Source organism: Hesperophylax consimilis, chromosome 28, assembly GCF_061612785.1.
Source record: "Hesperophylax consimilis isolate HC1 chromosome 28, BYU_Hcon_1.0, whole genome shotgun sequence".
Classification (NCBI taxonomy): domain Eukaryota; kingdom Metazoa; phylum Arthropoda; class Insecta; order Trichoptera; family Limnephilidae; genus Hesperophylax; species Hesperophylax consimilis.
This window is the reverse complement of record NC_142863.1, coordinates 264,239-290,696: the sequence shown is the minus strand read 5'-3', so window position 1 is coordinate 290,696 and position 26,458 is coordinate 264,239. Positions and strand designations below refer to the sequence as shown.

At 33.9% G+C, this 26,458-nt stretch overlaps 1 protein-coding gene and 1 long non-coding RNA gene across 2 annotated transcripts; one reads left to right on the top strand and one right to left on the bottom strand.

Annotated features, from left to right (window-relative positions):
* Window positions 1–693: 693 nt before the first annotated feature.
* On the bottom strand, window positions 694–5,104 carry LOC149409985 (uncharacterized). The gene is made up of 5 exons (XM_089648738.1): window positions 5,022–5,104; window positions 3,852–4,067; window positions 2,925–3,059; window positions 2,329–2,466; window positions 694–1,702 (listed from the first exon to the last, which is right to left on the bottom strand). Exons 2-5 carry the CDS (start codon window positions 4,012–4,014, stop codon window positions 762–764), a joined length of 1,377 nt encoding a protein of 458 aa, XP_089504864.1. The 5' UTR covers window positions 4,015–4,067; window positions 5,022–5,104; the 3' UTR covers window positions 694–761.
* A 3,515-nt stretch (window positions 5,105–8,619) lies between these two features.
* LOC149409984 (uncharacterized) lies at window positions 8,620–10,850 on the top strand. The gene is made up of 3 exons (XR_016305049.1): window positions 8,620–8,740; window positions 9,680–9,848; window positions 10,823–10,850. It is a non-coding gene; the product is annotated as an uncharacterized LOC149409984 (long non-coding RNA).
* Window positions 10,851–26,458: the final 15,608 nt, after the last annotated feature.

The following is a 26,458-nucleotide window of genomic DNA, read 5'->3' as shown; positions in this document are numbered from 1 at the left end:
TAGTCTATAAGGCACAAAAAAAGAAACCTTAATTTTAATAATATACATTATTTTTATTATGAACCGCTGGGTAGTTTTATTATTAAATCTTTAAATTTCTATTTCTTTCGTTCTATAATAATCCATAATAATAAATTGAAATAAAATACATACAATCATAATTTGCGTAACATCTCCTAGATAAAAATAACTCACTCAATGCCAATAAATCAAGACCGTAAACTCAATATTTTAGAGAAGTTGTAAATTAGTAAAAAAATCTAACAATCCAAAAGCTACTTTGAAAAATGAACAGAAAATATAAATCACCCGCCACTATTTAGGCCGAGTTCAATTATCATAAAACACAAAAATACAAGTAACTTAAATAATAATGCGAAAATTCATACAAATTATTCATTTGCAAACACCTAACTTTATTAACGACCTTGGGTCAAATTTAAACAAACGAAAATTGGGGTAAACTTTAAAGGGTATTTATGAATAAGCATTAAAAAATTGAATTAAAGTTATAAAAGAAAAACTTTATTTTTACCGTTTATTTTTCGCGCAAAATTATTATTATGTGCATATTATGTGCATATTATTTTGAATTTAAAAAATAAATTATAATTCAACATAGATCGCGACCTCCTGATTTGTAGACAAGCATCGTAAACCAATCACCTACGGAGGCCATTAGATGGTGCTGAGGTACCGCTAACGTCCAACTTAAACCTTCAAAATATTTTTTGGTAAAATGAACCGCTACAGTCGGAATATTACATTGGTTTTAGATTACTATGCGTAAGCATGTGCCTCCGTAAAGACGACTTTTGTGAAAATGAAGAAGAGCACTCCGAACACGAGAACGGTTTAACTCCACTGTGAGTAAGTATGTGTCTCTTTAAAACAGTTTTTTGTGAATATGAAGAGGTGCAGTAGGAACACGAGAAAGGTTTGATTCCACTATGAGTCAACATATGTCTCTTTAAAGATGGCTTCTGTGTAAATGATAAATTGCAGTCAGAACATGAGAATGGTTTGAGTCCACTATGAGTCATCTCGTGTTTCTTTAAATATGACTTTTGTGAAAATGAAGAGTTGCAGTAGGAACACGAGTAAGGTTTGATTCTACTATGAGTCAGCATATGTCTCTTTAAAGATGACTTCTGTGTAAATGATAAATTGCAGTCAGAACATGAGAATGGTTTGAGTCCACTGTGAGTCACCTGGTGTTTCTTTAAATATGACTTTTGTGTAAATGAGGATTTACAGTCGGAACATGAGAATGGTTTAACTCCACTGTGAGTTAAAATGTGGTCATCTAAATGACCTTTTCGTGAAAATGAAGAGTTGCAGTTGGTGCACGAGAAAGCTTTGATTCCACTATGAGTCAGCATGTGTCTCTTTAAAACTGACTTAAATGTAAAGGAAGAGTCGCAGTCGGAACATGAAAAAGGTTTGATTCCACTGTGAGCCAAAATGTGGTCTTGTAAATGCGACTTTCGAGAGTAGGAAGAGTTGCAGATGGAACATGAGAAAGATCTTTCTTCACTCTGAGTCAGCCGGCGTTTGTTGAAACGAGGATCTCGCGAACTGGAATGTTTGGGCGAGGTATAAATAGGAGGAGTTGAATCAACCAGATGACGCTCACTGAAATTCCTGGGTGAATTTCTTTCAGGTTTATCATACTGATTGTATTCACCTGAATAATAAGTTCCTGAAAAAAAGAAAAAAAAGTTAATCAATGTCTAAATTAAAAGTTGCCGATTCATTAATCGTCGTTGAGTAGCAATATATTGGTGCATAACCGTTTTATGGAGAACATGAGTAAATAAATAATTGAGCAGATGATATTTAACTTTAACTTGCAAGAACGCCGAATCTTTCCGTAATTTATAAGAAACTAGCTGATGTGTACCCGGCGTTGCGGCGTTGAATGAATGGTTTGAAGTTACGTTTTAAGATTGTTAATTCTAGTGTACCTGAAAATTGGGTGCATTTTTAATGAGGAAATAACATTATTGTTAACCGTTGAATATTACTTATGGTAACTTAATGTTATCTCTTTTTTTGTATGAAAATGTTAGAATTATATTTCAATAAACGAAAAAAAATACATCACAATTAATTGGATATGTAACTCATTCCAAAACCGAGACAAAGCGTTAAATCTTCTAAGGGCGCCCCCGACTTGTTCTACCATTGAAACCACTCTGTAAACACTCCTGGTACTAATAAGAACCAACTTTGAAATGTTCATCGCAATCGGATGAATGCTATAGGAACGCGCACGGGACAAACAAAGAAACAGATTCATGCGCTTAAAGAGAAAATAGTGTTTACCAGCCGCATCACTGATCTTCTCAGCGTGTTCCAAACACTCCTTCTTAATAGCCGGCACTTCAACATATATCTCAGCGTATTCCGTGTCACCTTTGTCTCCTTCTCCTCTCCCTGGTTCCGCCTTGACTCTGACAGTATCTGTGTTAGGAAGATCCAAAACTAAATTAACAGATTTATGCAATAGGAACACGCAAATCATTTTAATTTGTCGGCCCAATTTGTTCAATTATGAGAACAACTCCCATGGACACATAAATATCGTTTTCTCCCTTTCCGTCATAGTTAGAAATATCAATTAAAACCGAAAACACAAAGCTTTATGATCAAATGTAGAAATTAACCACAGAATAATTGAAATGTAAACCTATAAAATCTATGAAACCAAAGGTTCCGACCACAATTTGAGAAAATTTTATGAAACTTTGTATGCTTTTTTATGGGAAACGACAAAAAGTGAGGTGGCAGTAATGTTTACAATACATTCTTCTAATAAAATATGTGTTTTTTTCTTTATTAATAAGTGTTCTGATCAGATAAATCCTTTTGGCTGTGAATATTTCAAATCACTACTCCTGTTTATTTATCGTCGCGCTTACCTGCTGTGTGACTAGTATTTTCAGCGCACCCCAAAGATTCCTTCTTCATAGGCGGGTCGATGTAAATCTCCGTGTACGCCATATCACCTTTGTCTCCTTCTCCATTATCTGGTTCTATCTTAACGGTGACGGTATCTGGATAGGAAGAATTTTTCAATAACTTCACACAGCACGCCCAAAGGAAATTTGGTTCGGGGTCCATCATACAATATATAATATAAATACGAAATTTTAAGTCACACAAATTATAAATTATAATATAATCCAATTCGAGGTGAAGGCCCAACGGAACACCTACCCTGGTATAGTAGAGGTGCGCTACAGAAATAGCTCCAATTTTGACGAAGCTATTTAAAATGTCACTGAAGTCTGGCTCTGTACCCTCTGGTTGGAAAAAAGCGGTCATTCCCCGTATTTCAAAAGGTGACCGCTCCAACCCGGCCAATTACCGCCACATTGACAAACTGCTCACATACCTCGAGAAGAACAAAATTATTAACGACCGTCATTACAGATTCCGGCGGAACCGCTCATGCGGGGATCTTCTAGAACGATTTTCTGGCCTCTGTGTTTTCTCCCTCCTACAACATGGGGCTCTTCAAGAGCCATGTTCAAGCCTTCCTCTTCTAAAAAGACCCTCCACACAGCATCTCCAAATATGACATAGGCCCTGAGGGAAATTATTTTTCTCAGGGCCTCCCGTGTGGAGTAAATGTTAAAAAAAAGAAAAAACATCTCAGCGAAGAAAAATAAGCGATATTCTATTATTATTTAAAATCATTAACGGACATTTAGGTCTGACCTGGTGAGCATGATTAATAGTTGGGTACCTAATAAATTCAACACTTTACTCCATGCCCCATTTAATGTGGCTGCTTTTCGCACTAATTTTATGAACAGTTCTTGTTATTTAAACGTCGTACTTACTAGCTGTGTGACCGAATTGCTCCATGTTTTCCAAACATTCCGTCTTAACTGTCGCCAGGTCAGGATATATCTCCCTGTATGCCATATAACCTCCATCTCTATCTCCTTGTTGAGTCCCTGTCTCTATCTCGACAGAGGTACTACCAGAGTTAGGAAGATCCATGACACTACTAAAAGCAATGCTGGATATAGGTCTCAATTGGGAATCAATCAGACCTGGAACAAGGCATTAAACATAGACTTATAGAGGATCGTTATATTTAAGCTAAGTATTTATGTCATGTTTTACATAAAACGGTTATACACTAATGGTACATCTAAGTGTAAAGAAGTCATGGGGACAGTTTTACTATTTTTTTTACATGCGTTTTTTATTGCTGAACTGTCTGTAAGTAACGTTGAAAATTTCAATGGTCAATGTAGCATCGTTAAGCAGTTGAGTCGCTTTGTTGAATTGCTTTTTCTGATAGGCAGTAGTCCTTACTGTCTGAGCATAAAAACATGCATGGGATCTCCCACCAGTATACTTGTTAGGCTAACCTCTAGAAAAATAGGTGGATTAAGTATATTACCAGTGATTTATTATAGTTTGTGTTGAATAATAACATACACTCCAATGGCGTCTTCTCCCAAAATAAAGTGACCGTTGAGGTATAAGTTGGCCTTAACCACGTTCACTTACTCAATTTCGTGGCCTGACGTAACTTACGCCAAAAGATACGTATCAGTTATCAGTCAGTTATCCCATCAGTTATCCAAACTACTGACAAATCATTTACAATCTCGTATATTCATGTGGCTAGGGAAAGAATTGACACAGTGGCCACAAACTAACTAAATCGAATGCTACATCTACTCTCTGAACTGTCAATGTGAGTGGTGACGCCTTGGGAGAAAACAAAAAAGAAGAAAAAACAACTCACCTTACAGAATAAAAACAAATAAATTTATTACATCCAATGTGAGAGAGCAACACGTAAGTATATGAAGGATAACCTAATAGCAGTAGGTCGTCTCATACAATATTCCGTGTTCGTCTTATAGTGTAAACGAGTAAGCGTATCTTGTTATCCAGTCAGTGTAGTGTTCGACGGAAACGCCGCCCGCTATCTTTGTCATACATGACAACGTTTGCATTAAAAAATATGAAAACATTAGAGTGTTTCTTACTTTTATCTTGAGTTTGTGAGACAATAACGAGTTTGTGAGACACAGCAGTAATGTAGGAGAGACAAGAAGCACTCGTCTCGAGGCCTTGGTATCATAAACGTCAGTTTGGAGAATAAATAAACCACAGAAAAAGTTTTTACACTACTTAACCACGGATATAGCTGACGGAGCGGTGACAATAGACAAGATAGAGTAACTCAATGCCTTTTTAAAAAAGCTGCTACCATAGACAATACAATTGCGCTCATCAATTCTTTAGCCCAAAACTATTTTAAAATAAAAACGTCCTTGAAGCAGAAAAATATCAAAATGTTTCATCAGGGCAAGGTTAACCTGGCAAAGCATTGTCCTGAGAAAATAAACTTTCGCAGCTCTCAAGAGGAAACTTTGCCAATGGAAACTTATTAATCTGAGACGAAAAAACCCAAAAATAACAGGAAATTTAAATAAATGAAAAACGAAAATAACATTGAAGACAATTTGCAAAACATGATTGTGCTTATCTACGACAGTCGAATTCTGACCCCTTTCTGTTTATCTTGAATATAAAAATGAAAAATTTCATTGTTACATGTTTAAAAAAAATTAATTTCACCAAAACAATAAGTTAAAACAGGATAATCATAGATCAATAATATGAATAAATTTGTCGATGTAATCGATATCATTTATACGCTGTGGAGGTAGACATATTTGCCAATCAGGCGTTGGTAAAAAGCACTTTTAACGAGCCATTAAACGTCTTCTGCGATTGCAAAAACCTGACGAGTAATTTACGTCGGAATAACCTATAATCTGTCAATTCACTAAAGTAGGTAGTACATTTAGGTCAACTTGAATATATGTCTGTAAATTGCTAACACTACACTGGCTTTATATTTTTATCACAAAGAACTAAGCAATATTTTTACGAGATGATAATATTTTAAAACATCCGTCGACACCGTCAATTCCCGCGTGACCTCGAGCCAGATTTCAAACTCTAATGCCCCATTCAGACATAGCGATTTTAGTTAACGACAAAAATTGAACATTTAAATATTGAAGACAATATTAGTGATTCTTAAACGCAAATCTGAAACAGAAAAATCAGAAAAGGAAACGGTCACATCTGGGACACGAACCCAGGACCCTTGTCTTTCCGGGACAATGCTCTACCAACTGCGCTAATGGGACCCTATCCTCATCGGTCACTTTTAACTGTATCATACTTCGAATAAGAACTACCAACGTTGTCTTCGTTTTTTCACCGCACATTTTTATTGGCAACTATCTTTATGTATGATCGCAAGATTCAACCCGAACTAAATGCAATCCTAGACAGCGTCTTATAGATAAACCTATCTTATTGTTTTTATTTTTAATGTGCGACATCTATTGACTTTTTCTGCAAGTCTAGAAATGAATTATTATTTTTCGGAATAACTTATTGAGTAAAACCTCAAATTATAATATTTAAATATTGAAGACAATATTAGTGATTCTTAAACGCAAATCTGAAACAGAAAAATCAGAAAAGGAAACGGTCACATCTGGGACCGTCCCAGATATGACCGTTTCCTTTTCTGATTTTTCTGTTTCAGATTTGCGTTTAAGAATCACTAATATTGTCTTCAATATTTAAATATTATAATTTGAGGTTTTACTCAATAAGTTATTCCGAAAAATAATAAAAATTGAACAAGTTACCATTCAGACGTTTCAATTTAACTCGAACCGATATTATTAATCAAAATGGCGTCAAATGAAGTTATCGCTGCTTGCGCCCCTATGATTTTGGACCTTTTACGGAACGAACTTTAGCACATGAAAAAGCGCAAAAAAGTCGTATATCGGCCAGAGAATGGATTATAAGGAGAAACGTATTGGGTTCTTCTAACAGTATATTCAGAGAGATGGCGTTAGAAGATACCGAAGGCTATTTTTTATTTTTTTTATGTTTCTTTATTCAATTAAATTAATAGTTACATGCATTGAGGAATTTTTCGACCAATTTATCGCAATCATTTGCGAATTTCGGAAGAACAATTTGTTGTACTGTTGTCTAAGATTCAAGAAAAATTTCAAAAACAGGATTCAGTTATGCGCGTGGCTGTCCCGGCAAAAACTAAGTTACAAATTACGCTAAGATACCTGGCAACGGGGATTATTTTTCAATTCTGGCTTATATGAACAGAGTTACAAAAATACGAAATCATTGTTTATAAAAGAAGTGTTTGTTGCAATAGTTGGTGCCCGAAAATTTCTTATGTAGATAAAAAAAAAAAATTTGAAACATTAGGGACGTGTTATTTAATAATATCAACTACTAAGTTACAGTAAAATTTCAAAAATAATATTATTAATTGCAGTGTCACGGGCATTCTTATTTTGGCAAACTTCTTGCTTCTGATCCCAAAGATAAGGATGGCTTTAGTATGTATCCATAAATCTAAACATCATATCATCCGACCACTTAATACATTTTTTCGTTGAAGTAGATGCCATGATTGTAGGAACTGGGACGTCTAACGTCTACTTTCGACCGCAGGGAACTGAAAATGGCAAGCGACTTGAAACATATGTTCACACGTTTCTATTCAGCGGGAAAATTGAACGATGACTCATACTTGAACAACAAAAGTAGACGGGCTTTCAACTTTCGTCGTTCAAATAAAAACATGATCAACTCCGTTGAAAGGCTTATCACACTTGTCCATTAGCTTTCAAGTGTCATTCAACTCCGACTTGATCAACTAAAATCGCTCTGTGTGAATGGGGTAATACGGATTGCAGAACGCTAAGATATATACCGAGATTTATGTATTTTCGATCGATACTTTATGGTATCTACTATTTGACAATCGAACAATAGAATTTGAACAATTTTAGAGTTAATAGATATTTTACCGAATTTTATATATATTTGCTGAAGACGAGAGTAATTAATATAAATTACGCGGAATTGATTTTTTGGGTTGAGCAATTTCGTCATTTATATGATATGATTGAATTGATCGTTGTCTATTGCCGCCATGTCTTTAAACACGTTATGGAAATGTGCTGTTTTCTTACTTTTATGATTAATTGGACGCACACTCCAACGTCGTTTTTTCCTTACTTTTTTCTTCAACTGTGCGTCTCCTATTGCAGTGTGTGCTAGTCCCAGAATTGACAAAAACATTCCACATGCAACAATGTCTGATGAATCTATCGTTTCAATATGTATTTATAATTTTTTTTAAATATATTCAATAATATTGTTATTGGGTTTATTTTTAAACAAGTTCTGCTGTGTAATTATTATTACGCGTGACAGCTGTTTCGCCCTCTAAAGGCATTATCAAACTGTCTTCAGAGGGCGAAACAGCTGTCACGCGTAATAATAATTACACAGCAGAACTAGTTTAAAAATAAACTGTTTTTATAAACCCAATAACAATATTATTGAATATATAAAACATAAAAATTAAAATGGAGTTCTACAAATTAAACTTAATAACAATAAAAAAATGTATTTATATGATGGAGGAAGAATATACTTTCGGTTGACAGTTGACATAGACAAGTGACAGCGGCATAGTCACTTCTATGGGCGTATTCTTCTATCCCTATTCCAATTATAAAGACGATCTAAAATATTACGGATTACCCCACCGGCCTATTCTTATAAACGGGCCTTTGTCCGTAGTTTGGTTCTTATATTGACCTAAAATTCTTAATCGGTGCTTGTTTATATTGTAAGAATATTTCGCTTAACACTCAATTGGTCAGAATTCGATATAACAGATTGAACTACCCAACGCCAACAAGGTTGTGAACTCCTGAACAAGGTTGTGACAAGATTGTGGTTGTACATGAGTTTTTTCATCGTTCGTTTACGTCCGCTGTCAGAATTCCAAGCTACTATTAACTTCATCTAGTGGTCCAGCAGTTCCATTCCGCAACTATAGTAATAGCTAGTGCGCCCGTGGTTATTAACTTCATCTGGTGGTCCGGCAGTTCCTTGCAGCAACTATAGTAATAACTAGTGCGCCCGCGGTTCTGTTAGCTGTTGTAGACCCGATCACCTTTTCATTCGTTTCTCGTCGCCGCTCCGTTCAACACGGAGTCGTAGTTCTGCGTCCTTCTGGTGTTTACAATTGATAGAGAAAGTATGGATATTAATAATTCGAGGCTTTTAAGTACCTCCCTTCACAAGTTGGCCAATCAGATAATACTCACACACTATCCCACTTCATTGGTGACTTTATCATTTTAATTTTGAAATGATCCTGAGCGAAAGAGGCAAATCCTTTTTCTGATGATCCCTAGATGTCAATAGAAGACAATTTGGTATACGAGACAGCTGGTTTAACCAACACCAAATTACAGTTCTGCACTTAATGTGACTAAATACACAAGAATGACTCTCATTAACTGAAAGTCACATTTGTGAAGCAAACATTGCGATTCTACTAAGTCCCCAACTGAGCGGTCAATATCCTGTCAGTTCTTTATTTAAAGCGACCGTTTATTGGAAAGTGGTATTGTTAATGATAAATAAAATCATCTTAAGGTTTTTCCATCTGTAATCTATTTGAATCTCTTTTATTACCACAAAAAATGGATTAATTAATTAGTGCTTTGATCAAAATACACTTTATTTTAAGCTTAGAACAATTATCCTTGCATAACAGGACGCTATCACAGCCATGGATGTTCCCAACTCGGAGAGTGTTTCCATCAAGACGGAGCCAGGGTCCCAGGGAGAAGGCGCAGGGGAAATGCCGTATACGGATATACAAATCGACCTCCCGGATGTAAAGAAGGAATGTTTGCAGTTTGCTGAGAGTGTTCAGCCAACTAGTAAGTTGCAATGGGTATATCAAAGGTGTTTCAGATGGACGCAGTCTGGACTGCTGCTTGTTTCAGATGGACGCAGTCTGGACTGCTGCTTGTTTCAGATGGACGCAGTCTGGACTGCTGCTTGTTTCAGATGGACGCAGTCAGGACTGCTGCTTGTTTCAGATGGACGCAGTCTGGACTGCTGCTTGTTTCAGATGGACGCAGTCAGGACTGCTGCTTGTTTCAGATGGACGCAGTCAGGACTGCTGCTTTTTTTTGACTTCCCCTCTTGTCGTCCACTACTTTTGATTTTTTAAATTTTCTTTATGATACTTTAGCAGTAAAAAAATTATAAAAATTTAATTGGTAATGTTAGCCTTGCCGGGTGCTTACCCGGGCTGAGGCCCCCCAAACCAGGCAATTTTTTAAATTTAATCATCAATATTTACAAAGTAGTTTATACAATACAATAATAATAAGGTGTTTCAGATTATAACTGAAACATATTTGCCTTTGACAGTGTAATCACTCTTGTGTAAAGGGGAAATAAAAGCATAACTTAACATACATGTTTAAAAAAATATATTTTTGGTTATACATATAAAGTGAAGTGAAAGAGAAAAAACGAATAGTAAAAAACTGATAATATACTAATGAATCAATATATTATTTTGAATCGGTGTATTTGTCCAAAGCTTGTGCTTATCGACAAAGTTTTGTATGTACGCTCGTCCATCCGGGCTATTAATGTTAGTTTATAGAAATACCCTTCCAGTTTCCAGAGAAAATTGGTATGTCCATTGTAGATTGCCCGAAACTCCCACTAAGGCTAAGCCCCTGCAAGTATCTTGTTAGTAAGAGCTTGGTTAAACAATGTTGTATATAACTGTAAATACAAATAATGATAATAAGTACCACCGTCGACCGCAATTTTTAATATAATTCTCAGGTTGTCTTGACATACAAATCAATGAATTGTGGTTTTGTTTCTGCAGGTAGCATTAATGTGAAGACTGTTCCCATCAAGGTAGAACCCCGAGAAGACGATGCTGGGGGAATTCCTTTCACGCAAATTGACATAGAATTGTTGGATGTTAAGAAGGAATGCTTAGAGAACTCCGAAGGTATTTCCCAGACATTAGGTAAATTCGATTTTTGTTTGAATGAATTGGTATTAATCATTTTCTATTTTAATTGTAAATAACTATTCATTAAGTTTTAATTCGCGAACTTTTTCAGAGTTAATAACGGACCTGAAGAAGCTACGAGGAGAAAAGCCATTTTCGTGTTCCGAATGCAGCTATTCATTTTCTCAAAAGGGACATCTAAAAAATCACATGTTTTCACATACAGGAGAAAAACCTTATTCATGTTCCTATTGCAAATATTCATGTTCTCAAAAGGGACAATTAAAACTTCACATGCGTGCTCATACCGGAGAAAAACCTTTTTCATGTTACTTCTGTAAATATTCAAGTTCTCGAAAGGATGATTTAAAACGTCACATACTTTCCCATACTGGATTTAAACCTCATTCATGTTCCCACTGCAGCTGCTCATATTCCCAAAAGATCTCTTTAAAACTTCACATGCTTACCCACACTGGAGAAAAACCATTTTTCTGTCCTAAGTGTAACTATACAACTTCACGAAATGACCATTTAAAACGTCACATGCTGACTCATAGTACAAAACATCTATTCATGTGATGCGATGGATGCTAAGACTTCACTATCGGCTCACTGTGAACTAGCAGAAACCCCGAATGTACATTTTCTATTTAACACTTTTCTTTTTGAACGTATCAACTGTCTCCCTCTGCCACTCTTATATATTCAACGCCGGCCCCGCGCGTCTACTAGGATCGCGCAGAGGGTGAACATCTCGCTCACACAACTATCATGTCGTTATGTGGGTTCGTGATGCAACATTTATATTTTTGTTTTCATCGGTGTTTTAATTTTACTGTCTAAACGGCGAGTCAAATATGACGCATACGATTTTGTATTTTTGTAATGTAGGAAACCCGAACAAGCTTTAGAAGTCATTCAAAATATGGTCATGAAATGAAAGGAAGTTCTTACGAAAGGCAAATTGCTAACATAAATCAAATGATAACAGATCTCAATAGGCTCCCAATATTAAGTGGATCATCCTTTCTCTGCCAGTTCCATGCCTAACTTCCATACATCAGGGTAGGTATCAGCACTCCATTGTGGAATGCTAAATTCGCTTCTTTGGATAATTTTTTTGCTGGCGCCGACTGCGTTCAGTTATTCATTAATGTAGTTACCTGCATTTAGCCTTCTTTCAATATCTCTGTCAGCCTTCCCATCTCTCTAGAACATACTTCCTAAATACACAAACTCATCCACCTGCTCCAAGTATTCCTCATTCACAACTATATTGCACACTGTTTTCGTACTATCTCTTTCAAACATCATTACTTTAGACTTACTTACATTCATCATTAACTCATTCTTCATACGTACTTCGTTCATCCTAGAAACGAGAGACTGTAGATCTGTTAGCAATCAGCACCGCATCATCAGCATAAAACAGGTAACATACGAGATGCGATCTCGCATTAAACTACCTTCGAATGGCGACTCGTTCAAAAATAGCGGACGTGAGGATTGGCATTAGTTTCCAACACCGAGTTAGCCATACGCAGGGAATTGTAAGAATAGGTATTTTGCGGACAGAACCTTGATGTGTGGAAATGATATAAAATTAAAATACTTGGATTCTACAATATTATGACAACTGGAGATTTAAAGAGTCTTTCCTGATTATCCTACCATATTAAAATTTAATATTTACAATTTAGTGTGATAATATAATATAACTATTATCGTTTTCATTTGCAGAAAATTATCAAACAAATTTCTATTTAAAAAAAAAAATCAGAATGAATGATAAAACCCGAAGATGGCTAAATAGTAAATGTCAATTTCAACAGAATTTTGTCTCATTTTGCAAGTAAAGAAGAGAATTTACGTTCTAATGCAAATGTTGAAGCATTATTCATTTAATTTTTACTTTTTTCTCTTTTCCTATTTTGTTTCTGTATAGTTATTTATTATTTTATTTTGTGTTCTTTTACTTCATATATATTATCGTACAATCTTTATTTTTACTTTGATTTATTTTTAATATGCACCTCTTGCACAATTTTTTAGACTAACTTTAATTATAATCCTACCGTTTTTCTTTATATGCTTACTGTTATTTTTAGGTACAAAAATATAATGTATACACTTATATTACCCACGCACAGGCTGCGCCTTAGTGGGTTCCCTTTCTTATTGTTACAAAACTGTAATGTCTAATTGTATAAATTGGGAAAAAATAAAGGAAAAAAAAAAAAAAATTAACATATATTGCGGGTATTTTAATACACTTGCGTTAGCAATCCCGCTGCGCATGTTTTACCGAAGCCAGAATATGTTGATATCAACATAGTCCTAAATATTCCAGAATTGACGCAGAAGAATCGCTAACATTTTAAATAAATAACTCTTTACTTTCTCCGTCTGTTTATCATTTACATGCAGGAAAATATTAAATGAACTGGGTGCACCTTTCCACAGCCTTTTTTAATCAACTACCAATGGTAGGTATTAGGAATATTTCCGTCTGAAAAGAATGTATTGCCTCACCCTTCCAAATCAGCATTATATAAAATAATACAAAACTAATACCGAACTAATTATTTCTGACAAAAAATTCTGAAAAGAGGCGTATCAAAATATTGAGAAGATACATTCCCAAAATATTGACAATATACATTCCCAAAATATTGACAAGATACATTCCCAAAATATTAACAAGATACATTCCCAAAATATTGGTAAGATACAATCCCAATGACAATTTTACTGTTCATTCCACATAAAATATATTCCCTGCATTATTATAAAATATTGTACTTATTTTTTATATTAGGGAATCAATTATGAGAAGATTAATCTTCGAGAATAAATAAGACATTTCTTCGCTCATAACGAAATATTTTAAAAAACATTTTTCTATCACTATGCTTAGTTAAAACATTAAATTTAATTTTAAAAAACGAAACCAAATGCAGCGTAACACACAAGTTTAGCACATTATGGCAAGCGATCGCTCAAAACGTTTTTGCAAACTTGGTATAAACAAGAAATATCAGAAATGGCTCGAATGGTTGTCACATTCAATAATGCTGTAAAGCTACACAAACTTTATTTTGCTTATACGAAAGAACATGAGCATGGTTCTTTAGATTGTAGGCATGGAATGAGAGAATGTTATTTCTTTCCTAAACCATCGGTCAATTTTAATAATAATAATTAAAATGATAAGTTTTTCGTCAACGAATGCTATCGATTGCGAAAGCTACTAGTCTCTCACTTGTAACATTTTTTCGCAACTAATGAGCGATTCACGATCTTTTGATATCTTTACAAGTTCGATTTCGGAGAGACCTAGTAAAAAATCCTAAACAAGCGTGGTTAAGAGCATTTAAGAAATTGTTAAGAGATTTTTCAAAACACAAATTGGTGCAATATGATCAAGTGACGCAAGGTTTTTAACTAAAACTTAAAAAAAAACAATTACTTTGTATTATAATGTTTTTTAATTACTGCTTACTTTATGAATAACACAAATAAGCCATTTATCGAAGATTTACGTTTTGTAAAAAGGTATTTACCTCGCTGGATAGTAATGACTTTGTTACACTTTCACTACTTTGTAACGTGACGTTTGTAGAGGTGGGTCCTGTGAGTACTTTTCGTTACTGGGTACAAACTGAGTACAGGTACAAAAAATACCGGTTACAAAATGCTCAAAAGTATTTTATACCGTCCTGAGGATTGACTAAGAATAAGTAATTTGTAAACTGGATTCCAGAATACTGGATACACAATTTATGAGCACAAAACATATTTTAAATGTGTACCGAGACTATAAATATTCTTACGCAGGGAAGCATAGTTTTTTTCCGTGTGGCGTCTGAATTACTGCTCCTACAGGAACATCGATGTCTGAAAAAAAATGATCTTAGTGGTCGAAGGAAAGGAAGAAAAGATCTGCATGTTGGATGAACAAAATTTATAATATTATTCCTTATCAAGTAACATAAAACATATGTTTACCTTCGTAATCTTCCGTGATCCTTTTAACAGAAGTAACTAAACCGCTGGTACACGGGAAGATATTGAGCTCTGGAATAAACATATTTATCGGGTTTATCATAAATTTCGTTAACTAAAAATAGCATATTATTCCCTTTCAAGTAACATAGAACGGATTTATACCTCTGTAATCCTCCATGATTCGTCACAACGGGTCTGGTATTGTCGTAAATCCGGATAATATCCGGATACTCTACATAAATGATATGGTAAAAATATTAAAACATTGCAAAATAAGACTGTTTGCAGACGACGCACTAATTTATATTGCAGAAGATAAGAAAGCAATCAAAAAGATAAATAATGACTTAGAAACATTGTCAAAATGGCTCAAACTAAATAAATTAAAACTAAATGTAAATAAGACAAAATACATGCATATAGGCAGAACAAATACGCATGAGGAACCAAAGGTTTCTATAAATGGAGAAATCATAAAAAAAGTGGAAGAAATTAAATTTCTAGGTGTTATTATAGACTCAAAATTGAACTTCTCAAAAAATGCAGACTATACAATTAAAAAAATTACAAAAAAAATATCATTTCTTGGTAGAGTCAGAAACAAAGTAAATAAAGAAACATGCAAGATAATATACAATACAATTATATCACCACACTTTAATTACTGTTCAAGTATTCTTTTTCTCTGCAATAAAGAGAAAATGAAAAAATGCAAATACTGCAAAATAAAGCAATGCGAATAATACTTAAGCGCAACATATACACACGGATAAGAGACATGTTAAAGGAACTGAATATTTTGACGGTGAAGCAAACTGTGTAATTGAATGTACTTATTTTTATACATAAAATTAACATAGGGATGATGTCTAAGGAACTGAAAAGAAAAATAAATTACAATAACGAGATACACGGACACGGTACGAGAAATTCTAAGCAAATTAGATTGCCAACAAGAAAAAAAAACAAGAACCCAAAAATCTCTGATGTACCAGGCCGTTCAACTCTATAACAAAATCCCGAAGGAAATTGCTGTGCTGTGTGAAAAATGAATTAAGAAAATATGTCTATCTCAATTACTAATGTTTCTTTTTTTGTGACTTTATTGAAATATTTAATGAAAGATTATGTTTGCCAAACAATGTACATGTTTATATGTTTATAAAACTATTAGCACACACGAAGATGTGAGCTAACTTAAGATTAATAAATAAATAAATAACTACCAATACTGGGAAGATTTAAAGTCGGCAGTGCGGAACTTCGAAGTAATCTATTCGGCTTTTTGTTTCTGATGGAGAAATGGCAGCCGCAAACGAACATCTCGCTAATGTAGGGTAATACACGAATTCATTTTTTTTTTTTTTTTTTTTAATTTCCTTTATTTTTTCCCAATTTATACAATTAGACATAACAGTTTTATAATAATAAGAAAGGGAACCCACTAAGGCGCAGCCTGGGCGTGGGTAATATAAGTGTATACATTATATTTTTGTACCTAAAATTAACAGTAAGCATATAAAGAAAAACGGTAGGATTATAATTAAAGTTGGTCTAAAAAATTGTGCAAGAGGCGCATATTAAAAATAAATCAAAGTAAAAATAAAGATTGTAAGATATATATATGAAGTAAAAGAACACAAAATAAAATAATAAATAACTATACAGAAACAAAATAGAAAAAGAGAAAAAAGTAAAAATTAAATGAATAATTAAATTAATGATTGCTTAGCAACGCTAGTTAAGGCATATGCTTTGCTCTCTGATAATTTTTGTAATATCATATAGAAAAGAATTAGCTTTGATCCCAAAACATATAAATATTTAAAGAAAAGTATATCAGATAACGCAATAAATAAACTGCCAGTAAGCCATAGGATATTTAGGTAAATAAAAAGGTTTAAAAAAAATATATATATTATTTGAGGACCCCAGTAACCAAGGTAAAAAACAATATTTGACATTCATTTGAAAAAAATAAATTTTAAAGGTATATTTTTATGTTGACGTTTTTCTGCAACATAATATATCATAGATTTGTAATGTTGAAAGGTAGTTGAATTGGAAATTATAGATTTGTTATTTCGAAAGGTAGTTTGATTAGAAGGGAGGAATGCAGATTACGCCAAACTCTGGGAATTGAATAAAAATGCACTTTCTAGATGAGAAAAGTGTGTAGAAACTCATTAAAAAAAGAATTAAGGCGCGGAAGAATAAATTGAGGGAGATACAGCCGATCAAAGTTTAATAAAATTGCACTTCGCGATCTGATATTATCACCATATTCGGACAAAATCAAATTAAAAACTATGTTAATACTTTTGAAATTTCAGTAGTGCCATCCAAAAAATAAAAAGTGTTGCCATATAATTATATCAATGCATGGAAAATTCTGAAAATTAAATATCATTTGCCAGATTGGTAGTTTATTATTTAAAATCTTGTAAATACTTAATTTATTTATATATATAACCTAACCTAACTGTGATTTTCTATAACAAAAAAATGACCCTTTAATAACGCCCACTCGCGTCCCCTTTAGAGTTTTATCCCAGTTTTCAAGTAGTTTGTGGGCTACGCTAGGTTTGTATAGACGGTTTGTGATTTAATACTAATACCTTTTTTCCATATTTTTTCCTGTTACACAAAATTGCCCCCTTAATAACGCCTGCTCGCGTCCCCTTTAGAGTTATATCCCAGTTTTCAAGTAGTTTGTGGGCTACGCTAGGTTTGTATAGACTGGTTTGTGATTTAATTCTAATACCCTTTTCCCATGTTTTTCTGCCTACTCTAACCCAAACTAAAAACCTAACCTATTTTGTAAAAAAATATTATTATTATATGGCAACACTTTTCTTTTTTTGGTTGGCACTACTGAAATTTCAAAAGTAAATAGTTGTTAATTTGATTTTCTTGTCATAATTGATAAATAAAACATGGTTTCTATGTATCGCGTACGAAGTTTCAAAACCCTATAACTCAGTTAATAGTGCCGACCCCCACCTAATTCTTTCAGATTCGGATTCCCCAGCCCTAAATTAGTCTAAATCAAGTTCAATTTCGGTTATTCGAGTGACTCCGAATTTTACCCTCAGATCGCGAAGTGCAATTTTATTAAACTTTGATCGGCTGTATCTCCCTCAATTTATTCTTCCGCGCCTTAATTCTTTTTTTAATGAGTTTCTATACACTTTTCTCATCTAGAAAGTGCATTTTTATTCAATTCCCAGAGTTTGGCGTAATCTGCATTTCACCCGATTAGAATATTTAATTTGGTCATATTGAAAATTATTTGTTGATTTGGTTACTGGAATGTAGCAGTAACGATACAATCATCTCCTAGTTGTTTTGCAAAATGACAACAATGTCATTTGCAACCAACGTAGATGAACAGGGGATTATTATGTCATCTGTACAGATGAACATTAGGGTGTATCGATTTTTAACTTTTTTTTTGTTTTCAAATTCCAAGTTGAAATAAAGTTGCTACTAGGTACCACAACTTACCACAATTTTTTTTGGATTTTTAAAAAAATGTTTAGGTCTCCCGCACAAGGCCTAAAGTTTTAATTTTTTTCAAAAAATATCAATTTTTTTTTTAATTTAAAAAAATAAATTCATAACTTTTTTGTTTATTCCAAGTTAAAAAACAGTAATATTAGGGCATAAAAATAAGTACGAAACGGTTTTTTTTAATAAAATATGGTATTTTGGTCTCCCGCACAAGCCCTAAAGTTTGTTAATTTTGATGAAATTTTGTAATTTTGTGTACATATATGAACCATGTTTTTTTTAAGTTTAAGCCACCGGTATTAATTGTACTTTTCTTACAGAAGGCATAAAATGAGACAATATATATATACATAATTCTTATATACATACAGTAAAAATATATACCACATATATACTATATATATATATAATATGTTTTATACCTGAAAAAAGATAGTTGGACGGTGTAAATTGTATGAGAAAGGTGTTGAAAGAAACTAATGTTATTTGCTATTACTGTTGTTTTTTACAAAAGTATAAAAGGTTATAACATGTCATAAAATGTAGTATAAAAACTAAGTACAAAATGTTGCTGATTACTTTCCATACGACATGAGTGGCAGTTTTCTTGTTCTACTGCAAATTTACTGACTTGTTTAAGTATTCGTCCTTTCATCTTGGCTTCAAAACCTTAAATCAAAATTATGTATAGTTTTTACATAGGCCTAGTGAAAATTTTATAAATGTTATTACAGTTCCCAAATGAAATTTCAATTTAATATGGAAGACAATTCTATTGCTGAAGAGTTGGCCAAACGAAACCCCGGCAACATCTCGCACGCCAGGTGGCTTACTCTGGCAAATCGAGTCCTTCGTTTGTATGTAGCCACCGATGATCCGACCCCTCAGCTAAGAAAGCTTGCAGAGTTCATAATGAAGGTCTACATACCATCATGGTTCTCAATTAAGTGCAATCCCCAAATCCCGCAAGCTTCCATTCATTTTTTAAAAAGGATTCTTTTCCGCAATTACTTGGAAGATGAGCTAAGAAAAGTCGCCCATGCAACGTTACAGAGAAATGCTTTCATGGCTCACCCAGAGCATGTTTTGATAGCTATGCTGTTCGATGAACGAAAACATATCAGAGCCTTGGCTTATAAGGGAATCCAGAAAGCTCGCGCAACCGAAAGGAAAGGGGTAAGGGTATTTAAACCCCCTCAGATCAATTTTGATGCCGAAGACTATATAGATATGATTGACTGGCGATCCACTTCAGTAACCGAACCCCTTCTTGTTACTGATATGAGCCTAGAAGAGTTGGAGTCAATTGCGGAAACTGGCAAAAGTGGAAGGGTTGAATTTAGAATTCCTTCTCACACTCAAGCGGTGGTTCAAATTCAGCTATAGAACGAGTTAATTTACCTAGAAATTTAGGAGGTAGAGGTATAGTCAAAATAACTTCTTTGAAACATAATCAGGTAGAAATGCTAAGAACTTTTTTCCATAGGAAAGCTCATAGCTCAGAAATGCACAAAATAATTTGCAAGGCAGATAGAAATATTACACCTTTAAATTTATACGATGAGAATGCCAACATTTTTATAAATCCCAACCAGGAATTATTAGATTACTGGTCAAATAAAATTTTACACGCAAAACACTTCAATTATCTCAACCAAACGTATGTTGACAAATTTTTGTCAAACAAATGGTTGAGTATTGGAGAGTTGAGCGCAGAAATAGAAGGATTTATGCTTGCCATTCAGGATAGAGTCATTAATACTAAAAATTATAGAAAGCATATAATCAAAGATACAAATCAAATTGATGATTTGTGTAGAAAATGTTTGGCTTTTCCGGAAACTATAGAACATATTATATCGGAATGTTCTATATTAGCACCGTCCGAGTATACATTTAGGCACAATCAAGTTTTAAAAATAATTCACCAAAATTTGGTAATTAAACATAACTTGATTGACTGCCGTAATATAGTACCATATTATGAATACGAACCAAATTCATTTTTAGAAAACGAATTTTATAAAATATATTATGATAAAACTATACTAACAGACAGAGCGATTAGTCATAAAAGACCCGATATAGTTTTACATGACAAAATTAAAAAAAATAACTTATACCATTGATGTCGCTATACCAAATTCCTGTAATATTCAAGAATCTGTTAGCGAAAAAATAAGAAAATACACAGATTTAGGAAATGAAATAAAAAGAATTTGGCATTCTCAGACTATAAAAATATTACCATTCGTTATTTCGGCTACTGGCATTATACCTAGCTCTCTAATTAAAAATTTAGGCGTATTAGATCTTTCAAAAAAATTATATATAAAGATGCAAAAGTCGGTCATTTTGAATACATTTAGGATAACAAAAGATTTTTAAAATATTTATATTGAGGGATCAGTAAGATTTATAGGCCCTGTTAGAAGTTCTACCGAGCCGAACCCTCTGATATGAAAATATCTGGAGTCGGTGAATTATTTTCCCATTTGATCTCTTGTGAGTTGACGTGTTGTTCTTGTATTGTTTTGTATTTATTTTGCTTATATAATGCACTTACATAATGTTGATTGACTAGATGATCATTTGTGGAAAAGTGAGTGGAAGGGTTTAGTTTTTCCTACGGGGAAGATTTAACCCGGACAACAAAATCGGAAGCATTAAAAGATGCTTTAACATTTGCATTGTACAGCCACAACTTTAATTCTTTTTGGTATTGCGCTAGTTTAGTTGTTACTTGAATTTTTTTTGGTAATAGATTAAAAGTGCGAGGTCCAATGAAGCTACTGTGAGTTTGTATTAGTTTGGTATTGGTTTGTGGGGTATAAAATACATGATTTCTTCTAAAGTTGATTTTGGGTTCATATTTTTGAAATTTGTTTTGGTTTTTCATGACATTTTTCAGGCTTTGAAGTAAAAATAGTTGACGGAGATGGAATAGTTGAGATTCCTTGTACAATTGATCAGTCGAAAAGGTCCTCTTTTTATTATATATAACCTTGATAATATGATTTTGTACTATTTGTAGTGGTTTTATAAATGTATCTAGTGCGCCACTCCATCCTAATATACCGTACATAATTGAGGATCGCACTAGAGAAAAATAAATCATTTTCAATTTGTCAACATTGAGTACTTCCTTAAGTCTATAAAATATGTACGTCAGATATCTTAATTTAGAAACGATGTTATTAATTTGTGGTTGCCAGTTTAAATTTGTGTCAATATTTATACCCAAATATTTTATCTTTTCAATTTTTCCAATTTCAAAGCAATAGGGGCATGTGACTTTATTACAGTTAGCATTATGTAATCTAATTTTAAGGTTGTTGGGAGGTTTGTTTATACTGTTTTTATGAAAAGTTAGGTAAAATGTTTTATTATAGTTTAAGAAAAGTCTATTACAAGTTAGCCATGATAAGACATATGAAATACATTTTGTTGCATTTAAAAAAGTTTTAGGCCAGGATTTTCCATTTACTATTATTGCTGTATCATCAGCGTAAGATACAATTTTACCAGGGATTACAACATTATATAAATCATTAATATATATTAGAAACAGAATTGGGCCAAGCACAGTCCCCTGTGGTACTCCATTTTTTATCACTTTTTTCGTGCTATAAAAGTTCCCTATTTTTGTTTTTTGTAATCTGTCTTTGAGATAGTTAGTGAGAATTTTTAGTGCATCTTTTTTGAAACCTATTTGATTATTTTTTTTTTATGAGTAGATTGTGATTTACAGTATCAAACGCTTTTCTTAGGTCTAAAAATATAGCTAGACTTTTTTATTTTGATCAACAGATGTGTATAAATTTTTTGTCAGATCGAATATTGCATATTCAGTGCTTAATTTACTTCTGAAGCCATATTGATTTTCGGACAGAATATTGTTTTGTTCTAGGTATTTCATAACTCTATTTTTGATACATTTTTCAAATATTTTTGAAAGGTTTGAAACTAAGGAGAAAGGTCTGTAATTGTCTAATATGTGCGTGTCACCCGATTTATGAATTGGTTTTATAGTGGAGATTTTAAATTTTTCTGGGAAATACCCTTCTTTTAGGGATATATTATAAATATGTTGCAAAGGAGTTAAAATATATTGTTTTATTTTTTTTAGTGTATTACCTGATAAATTATCAATTCTTGAAGAATTAGTTGGTTTTAAGCTGTCAATGTGTATTTCAATTTCATTAGTTGTGATAGGTGTAAAATATTCTAATGAGTTAATTGAATTGTTTGTTGGTACCAAAAGCACAGATGAGTCAACGGGCGCTGTATTAGCAATCTTACTGGATGATTCAAGTACTTGGTCTACTACATTTGTGAAGAAGTTGTTGAAGTTATTTGCAATGTCAGATTTGTCAGTTACAATATTGTTATTTATTTTAATCTCCTTCACCTCAGTTGATGCTATTCTTTTTTTATTCGTTATTTCGTTAATAATATTCCACGTTTTTTTGGTATCATTATTTGCATTATCAATTTGTTCACCAAAGCATTTTTTTTACAACTTCTTATCAACCTATTTAGTAAATTTCTATACAGTAAATATTTTGTTTTCATGAAGGAAATTGTTCTGACATTGTTTTTTTGACAGGCTCTTTGATAATTTAGCATTTCTCTGTATAGTTTATCTCTTTGTTTAATGGAGACTATTATTCCTACAGTTATCGAAGGTTTATTTTTTTATATTTTCTCTTAGATATAACAAGTTTATTTGTACTTTTTGAAATATATTCTTGGAGAGTTTTATAAAACGATTCTAATGCTGAATGTGGGTTTGATATTGATAGAATTTGATCCCAATTTTCCAAAAGAAGTAGATTATTTAATGTGAGGTAATTAATACTATTTTTTTCAAATGTTTCAGAATTTTCTTTTAAATTTGCAGTTAAGATGTTGTGTCCGTAAAATGTTGGGTAATGATCAGTCATGTTTGTTAATAGAGTTGAAGATGTTGTTTTAACGTGTTTGTGTGAATTAACAAATATGTGATCTAGAGTCGTGGAGTTATTCAGATTTTCTCTGTCGATTCTCCAGGCCCATTCGCAGAACCTGCTCTGCTCAAAGCTTCCGGTTTTGGGCATTTATGTCGAGTGGACTGTCTGTCAGTAGAGCCTTTCACACAACACAGCTTGATAATTTTATCTTAAGACATTTTCACACAACAACTCACGACAACAATCTGAATCTATCAAACGACGCTTCACAGGCGTCACATGGTTTCCGGGGAAGTGGAGTGTAGCTTCTCTTTCTGTTACACGGGTCTTGTGCTAGAGAGAGTGTGAGATAAAACCACGACGGCTTTTCATTGGTTAGGGTTGTGACGACGTCATAAAATAACCAAAAAAGTATCTAAGTAATAGAGTTATACCCCCGATAGCACTCAGTGGGCTAACGATAGCTCCCGGGGTACCTTTCGCGGAAGGCTTTGAGTTTTGGCGCGCAATCGAAAATCTAAGGATTCCATCTGTCATCTAGAGCAGTGTTCCGCAAACTTTTTATGTTCACGGTACACCTAACTAATCAAGAAATATTAACGGTACACCAAAGAAAAAAAAACAAGGTAAATTTTGGATAGGATTGGCTAGGCTTATTAGGAATAACGGCGAACTTTGAGGTTAAACTACGAAAGCTGCATGTCATCATCAATATTTTATTAATATTTATTAAAATCAATATAACATGAAAAGATGTTTAATGCGAAATGTGAGCCTGTTTAACTGAACACAGACGATCAAAATTTGGAACAATCGTTGATAACGCTGCTCGCATCTCTTCGTCGATCGTCCTCAGGCGTTCTCTTTTTTTGACTTTATCGTTGTGAGAGTTGAAAACCCCAATTCGCATAAATAGGTCGTGGCAAATGGTAATAGAATTGCAATAGCTCGCTTTGACAGCAGTGGATACTCATTTTTTACGTGGAGCCAAAAATGTGCTAACTCTGTTTCAGAAAATTTTAATTTTAGTGTCCGATCAGTTTTAAGCTCCATGAATTCTTCCTGCTCGTTTATTTGGTAAATTTCCAAGGGAAATGCTTTCCAAAAATGGATTTCTTACCCAGTCCATAGGTTGCAGGTCACACTTAGGAAAATATGAGTTCATTTTTTCTGCTAACAGCTCCAAGTGTTTCACTATCAAAGCCTGCACTTTTTTTTCTGAATCGGCGGCCATGACATTTGGAAACATTTCGTTACTACCATTGGTAGCGTGGCTGATCCATAGCACCAACTTAGCGCGAAAGCTTGTGATGGTTTGAACAATCACATAAATAAACGAAATGAATGTACTCCAAAAAATTTTTGTTTGGGCTAACAGATAAGATTTATTGACAGGCGGGCTTAAAGTAAATATGTTCCCACGGGAAGGAAGAAAGAGATCGCAGGACAGTCGAATTTCGAACGTTGATGCGTTGACAGCTCCGAGAAATCAATACAAATCAGAAGTGATATGTGAAATTACAGTTAATTAGTGAATTCAAATGGTGTTAGAGAGTATTGTGGAATATTGAATTAAAGTGAAATATTATTGAACCGGTGTTTGTGTGAAGTGAAAGTGGTTGTACTCAGTGGAGATAGGAACAATTGGATAATTTGTAGAGCGCCGTTTTGTGGAAAATCACCCCAGGGGCGCTAAGAGTTGGGCGATCGCGATTCTAATATGGAGTGTGTTAAATTAAACGTGATTTCATAAAACTCGGGTTCGAATCCCAACAGATATTAGGGAGGTACAATTGTATTTACAGAATTATTTAATTACCCTTTTATAGGCGCAGGGAGGGGACCAAAAGTGAACAAATTGCAAGGATTTCGCTAAAGGGAGGAAAGAAGCCGATATGGAGGGGACCGAAAATTAAACTGATTTAGCTATGTAGTGTGTAACCAGGTAAGTTTCACACTAGGATTTGGAGGTGATTAACAGGGTGAGTTTTTTAATATTATTTATTAAATTCCAGAAGACCTTTTAAAGGACGGATACAGCATCCAAGTTTACAACCCCTGTCGCCCAAATAATGTTTCAAAAGGGAATGTGTCAATCAGACTATCTACCAGCTGAAAAAGGGAGACGGGCCAATGACCTTTTCATATGTACGCCGAGGCGCGATGTACAGTCAGTCGAAGGAGAAGTTTTGCTAGCGTATGACCGCCCGAATAGAAAGCGATCGGATGCAACCAGACAGGACAAAAATGAATACTTTTCTTCTGTTACTTGACTTTCTAATTTAATACTTTTCATCTATTGTTTGACTTTCTACGTTACGAATTGGGATGCACAAAAACAAATCTAGAGTCAAAAGAGGGAGATGGTAATCTCCGAAATAAAACTACCAACCGAACAACTTTTCTCAACAGGTTCCTTTCGAGAGGTAGGCAGCCTCTTTAAATTAAATGCAAAAATCAAACCAATTATCCGTTTATACCTACTTGAGAGGATAGGTATTCAGTAGAAGTTACCCATACCTAATACACGAGGATGCTAGTAACCTCATAAAATAAATACTGGGACCAAATATTAAAATACAGACAGTCCTCATCCTAAATTTGGCATTTCGAGTAGACCTTACATATATCTCACATGATAATTGGTTGAATGGGTAGGCACACAACCTATCGCTAAAAGCAGGCTAAATGTCGACAAGATCGTCGTGTGTTATCTATGTTATTGACCTAGAAAGGGATGTAGATTCCCGACGACGAGGAATTTACAACGTTTTCTGGAGGTGGCGCGTAACTTAGGACCTTACGTGTCACATTTTCGCGACTAGATTCGTGACAAGGGATGTCATGGTTTTCCCCTTCTACACTCAGTAAAGTAGATTATCCTGGAGGTGTATGAGGTTGGGGCAATTCTGAAATTGGTGAGGAGACCTGGCTTTCTTTATTTTGGCGTGACGGTTGCCGATTTGGAACAAGGGGAGACCCGGCCGGTTGTGATATCCAGACACGCAGATATCGATCGCCTTGTTCA

What these genes read in the sequence shown, in the direction of transcription:
- LOC149409985 (XM_089648738.1), bottom strand. Translation starts at nt 4,014, where the DNA reads ATGGATCTTCCTAACTCTGGTAGTACCTCTGTCGAGATAGAGACAGGG. An exon ending in GCAATTCGGTCACACAGCTA is followed by an intron (nt 3,060 to 3,851) that starts GTAAGTACGACG and finishes CTTCCTATCCAG; the next exon opens with ATACCGTCACCGTTAAGATA. An exon ending in GAAGATCAGTGATGCGGCTG is followed by an intron (nt 1,703 to 2,328) that starts GTAAACACTATT and finishes TCTTTTTTTCAG; the next exon opens with GAACTTATTATTCAGGTGAA.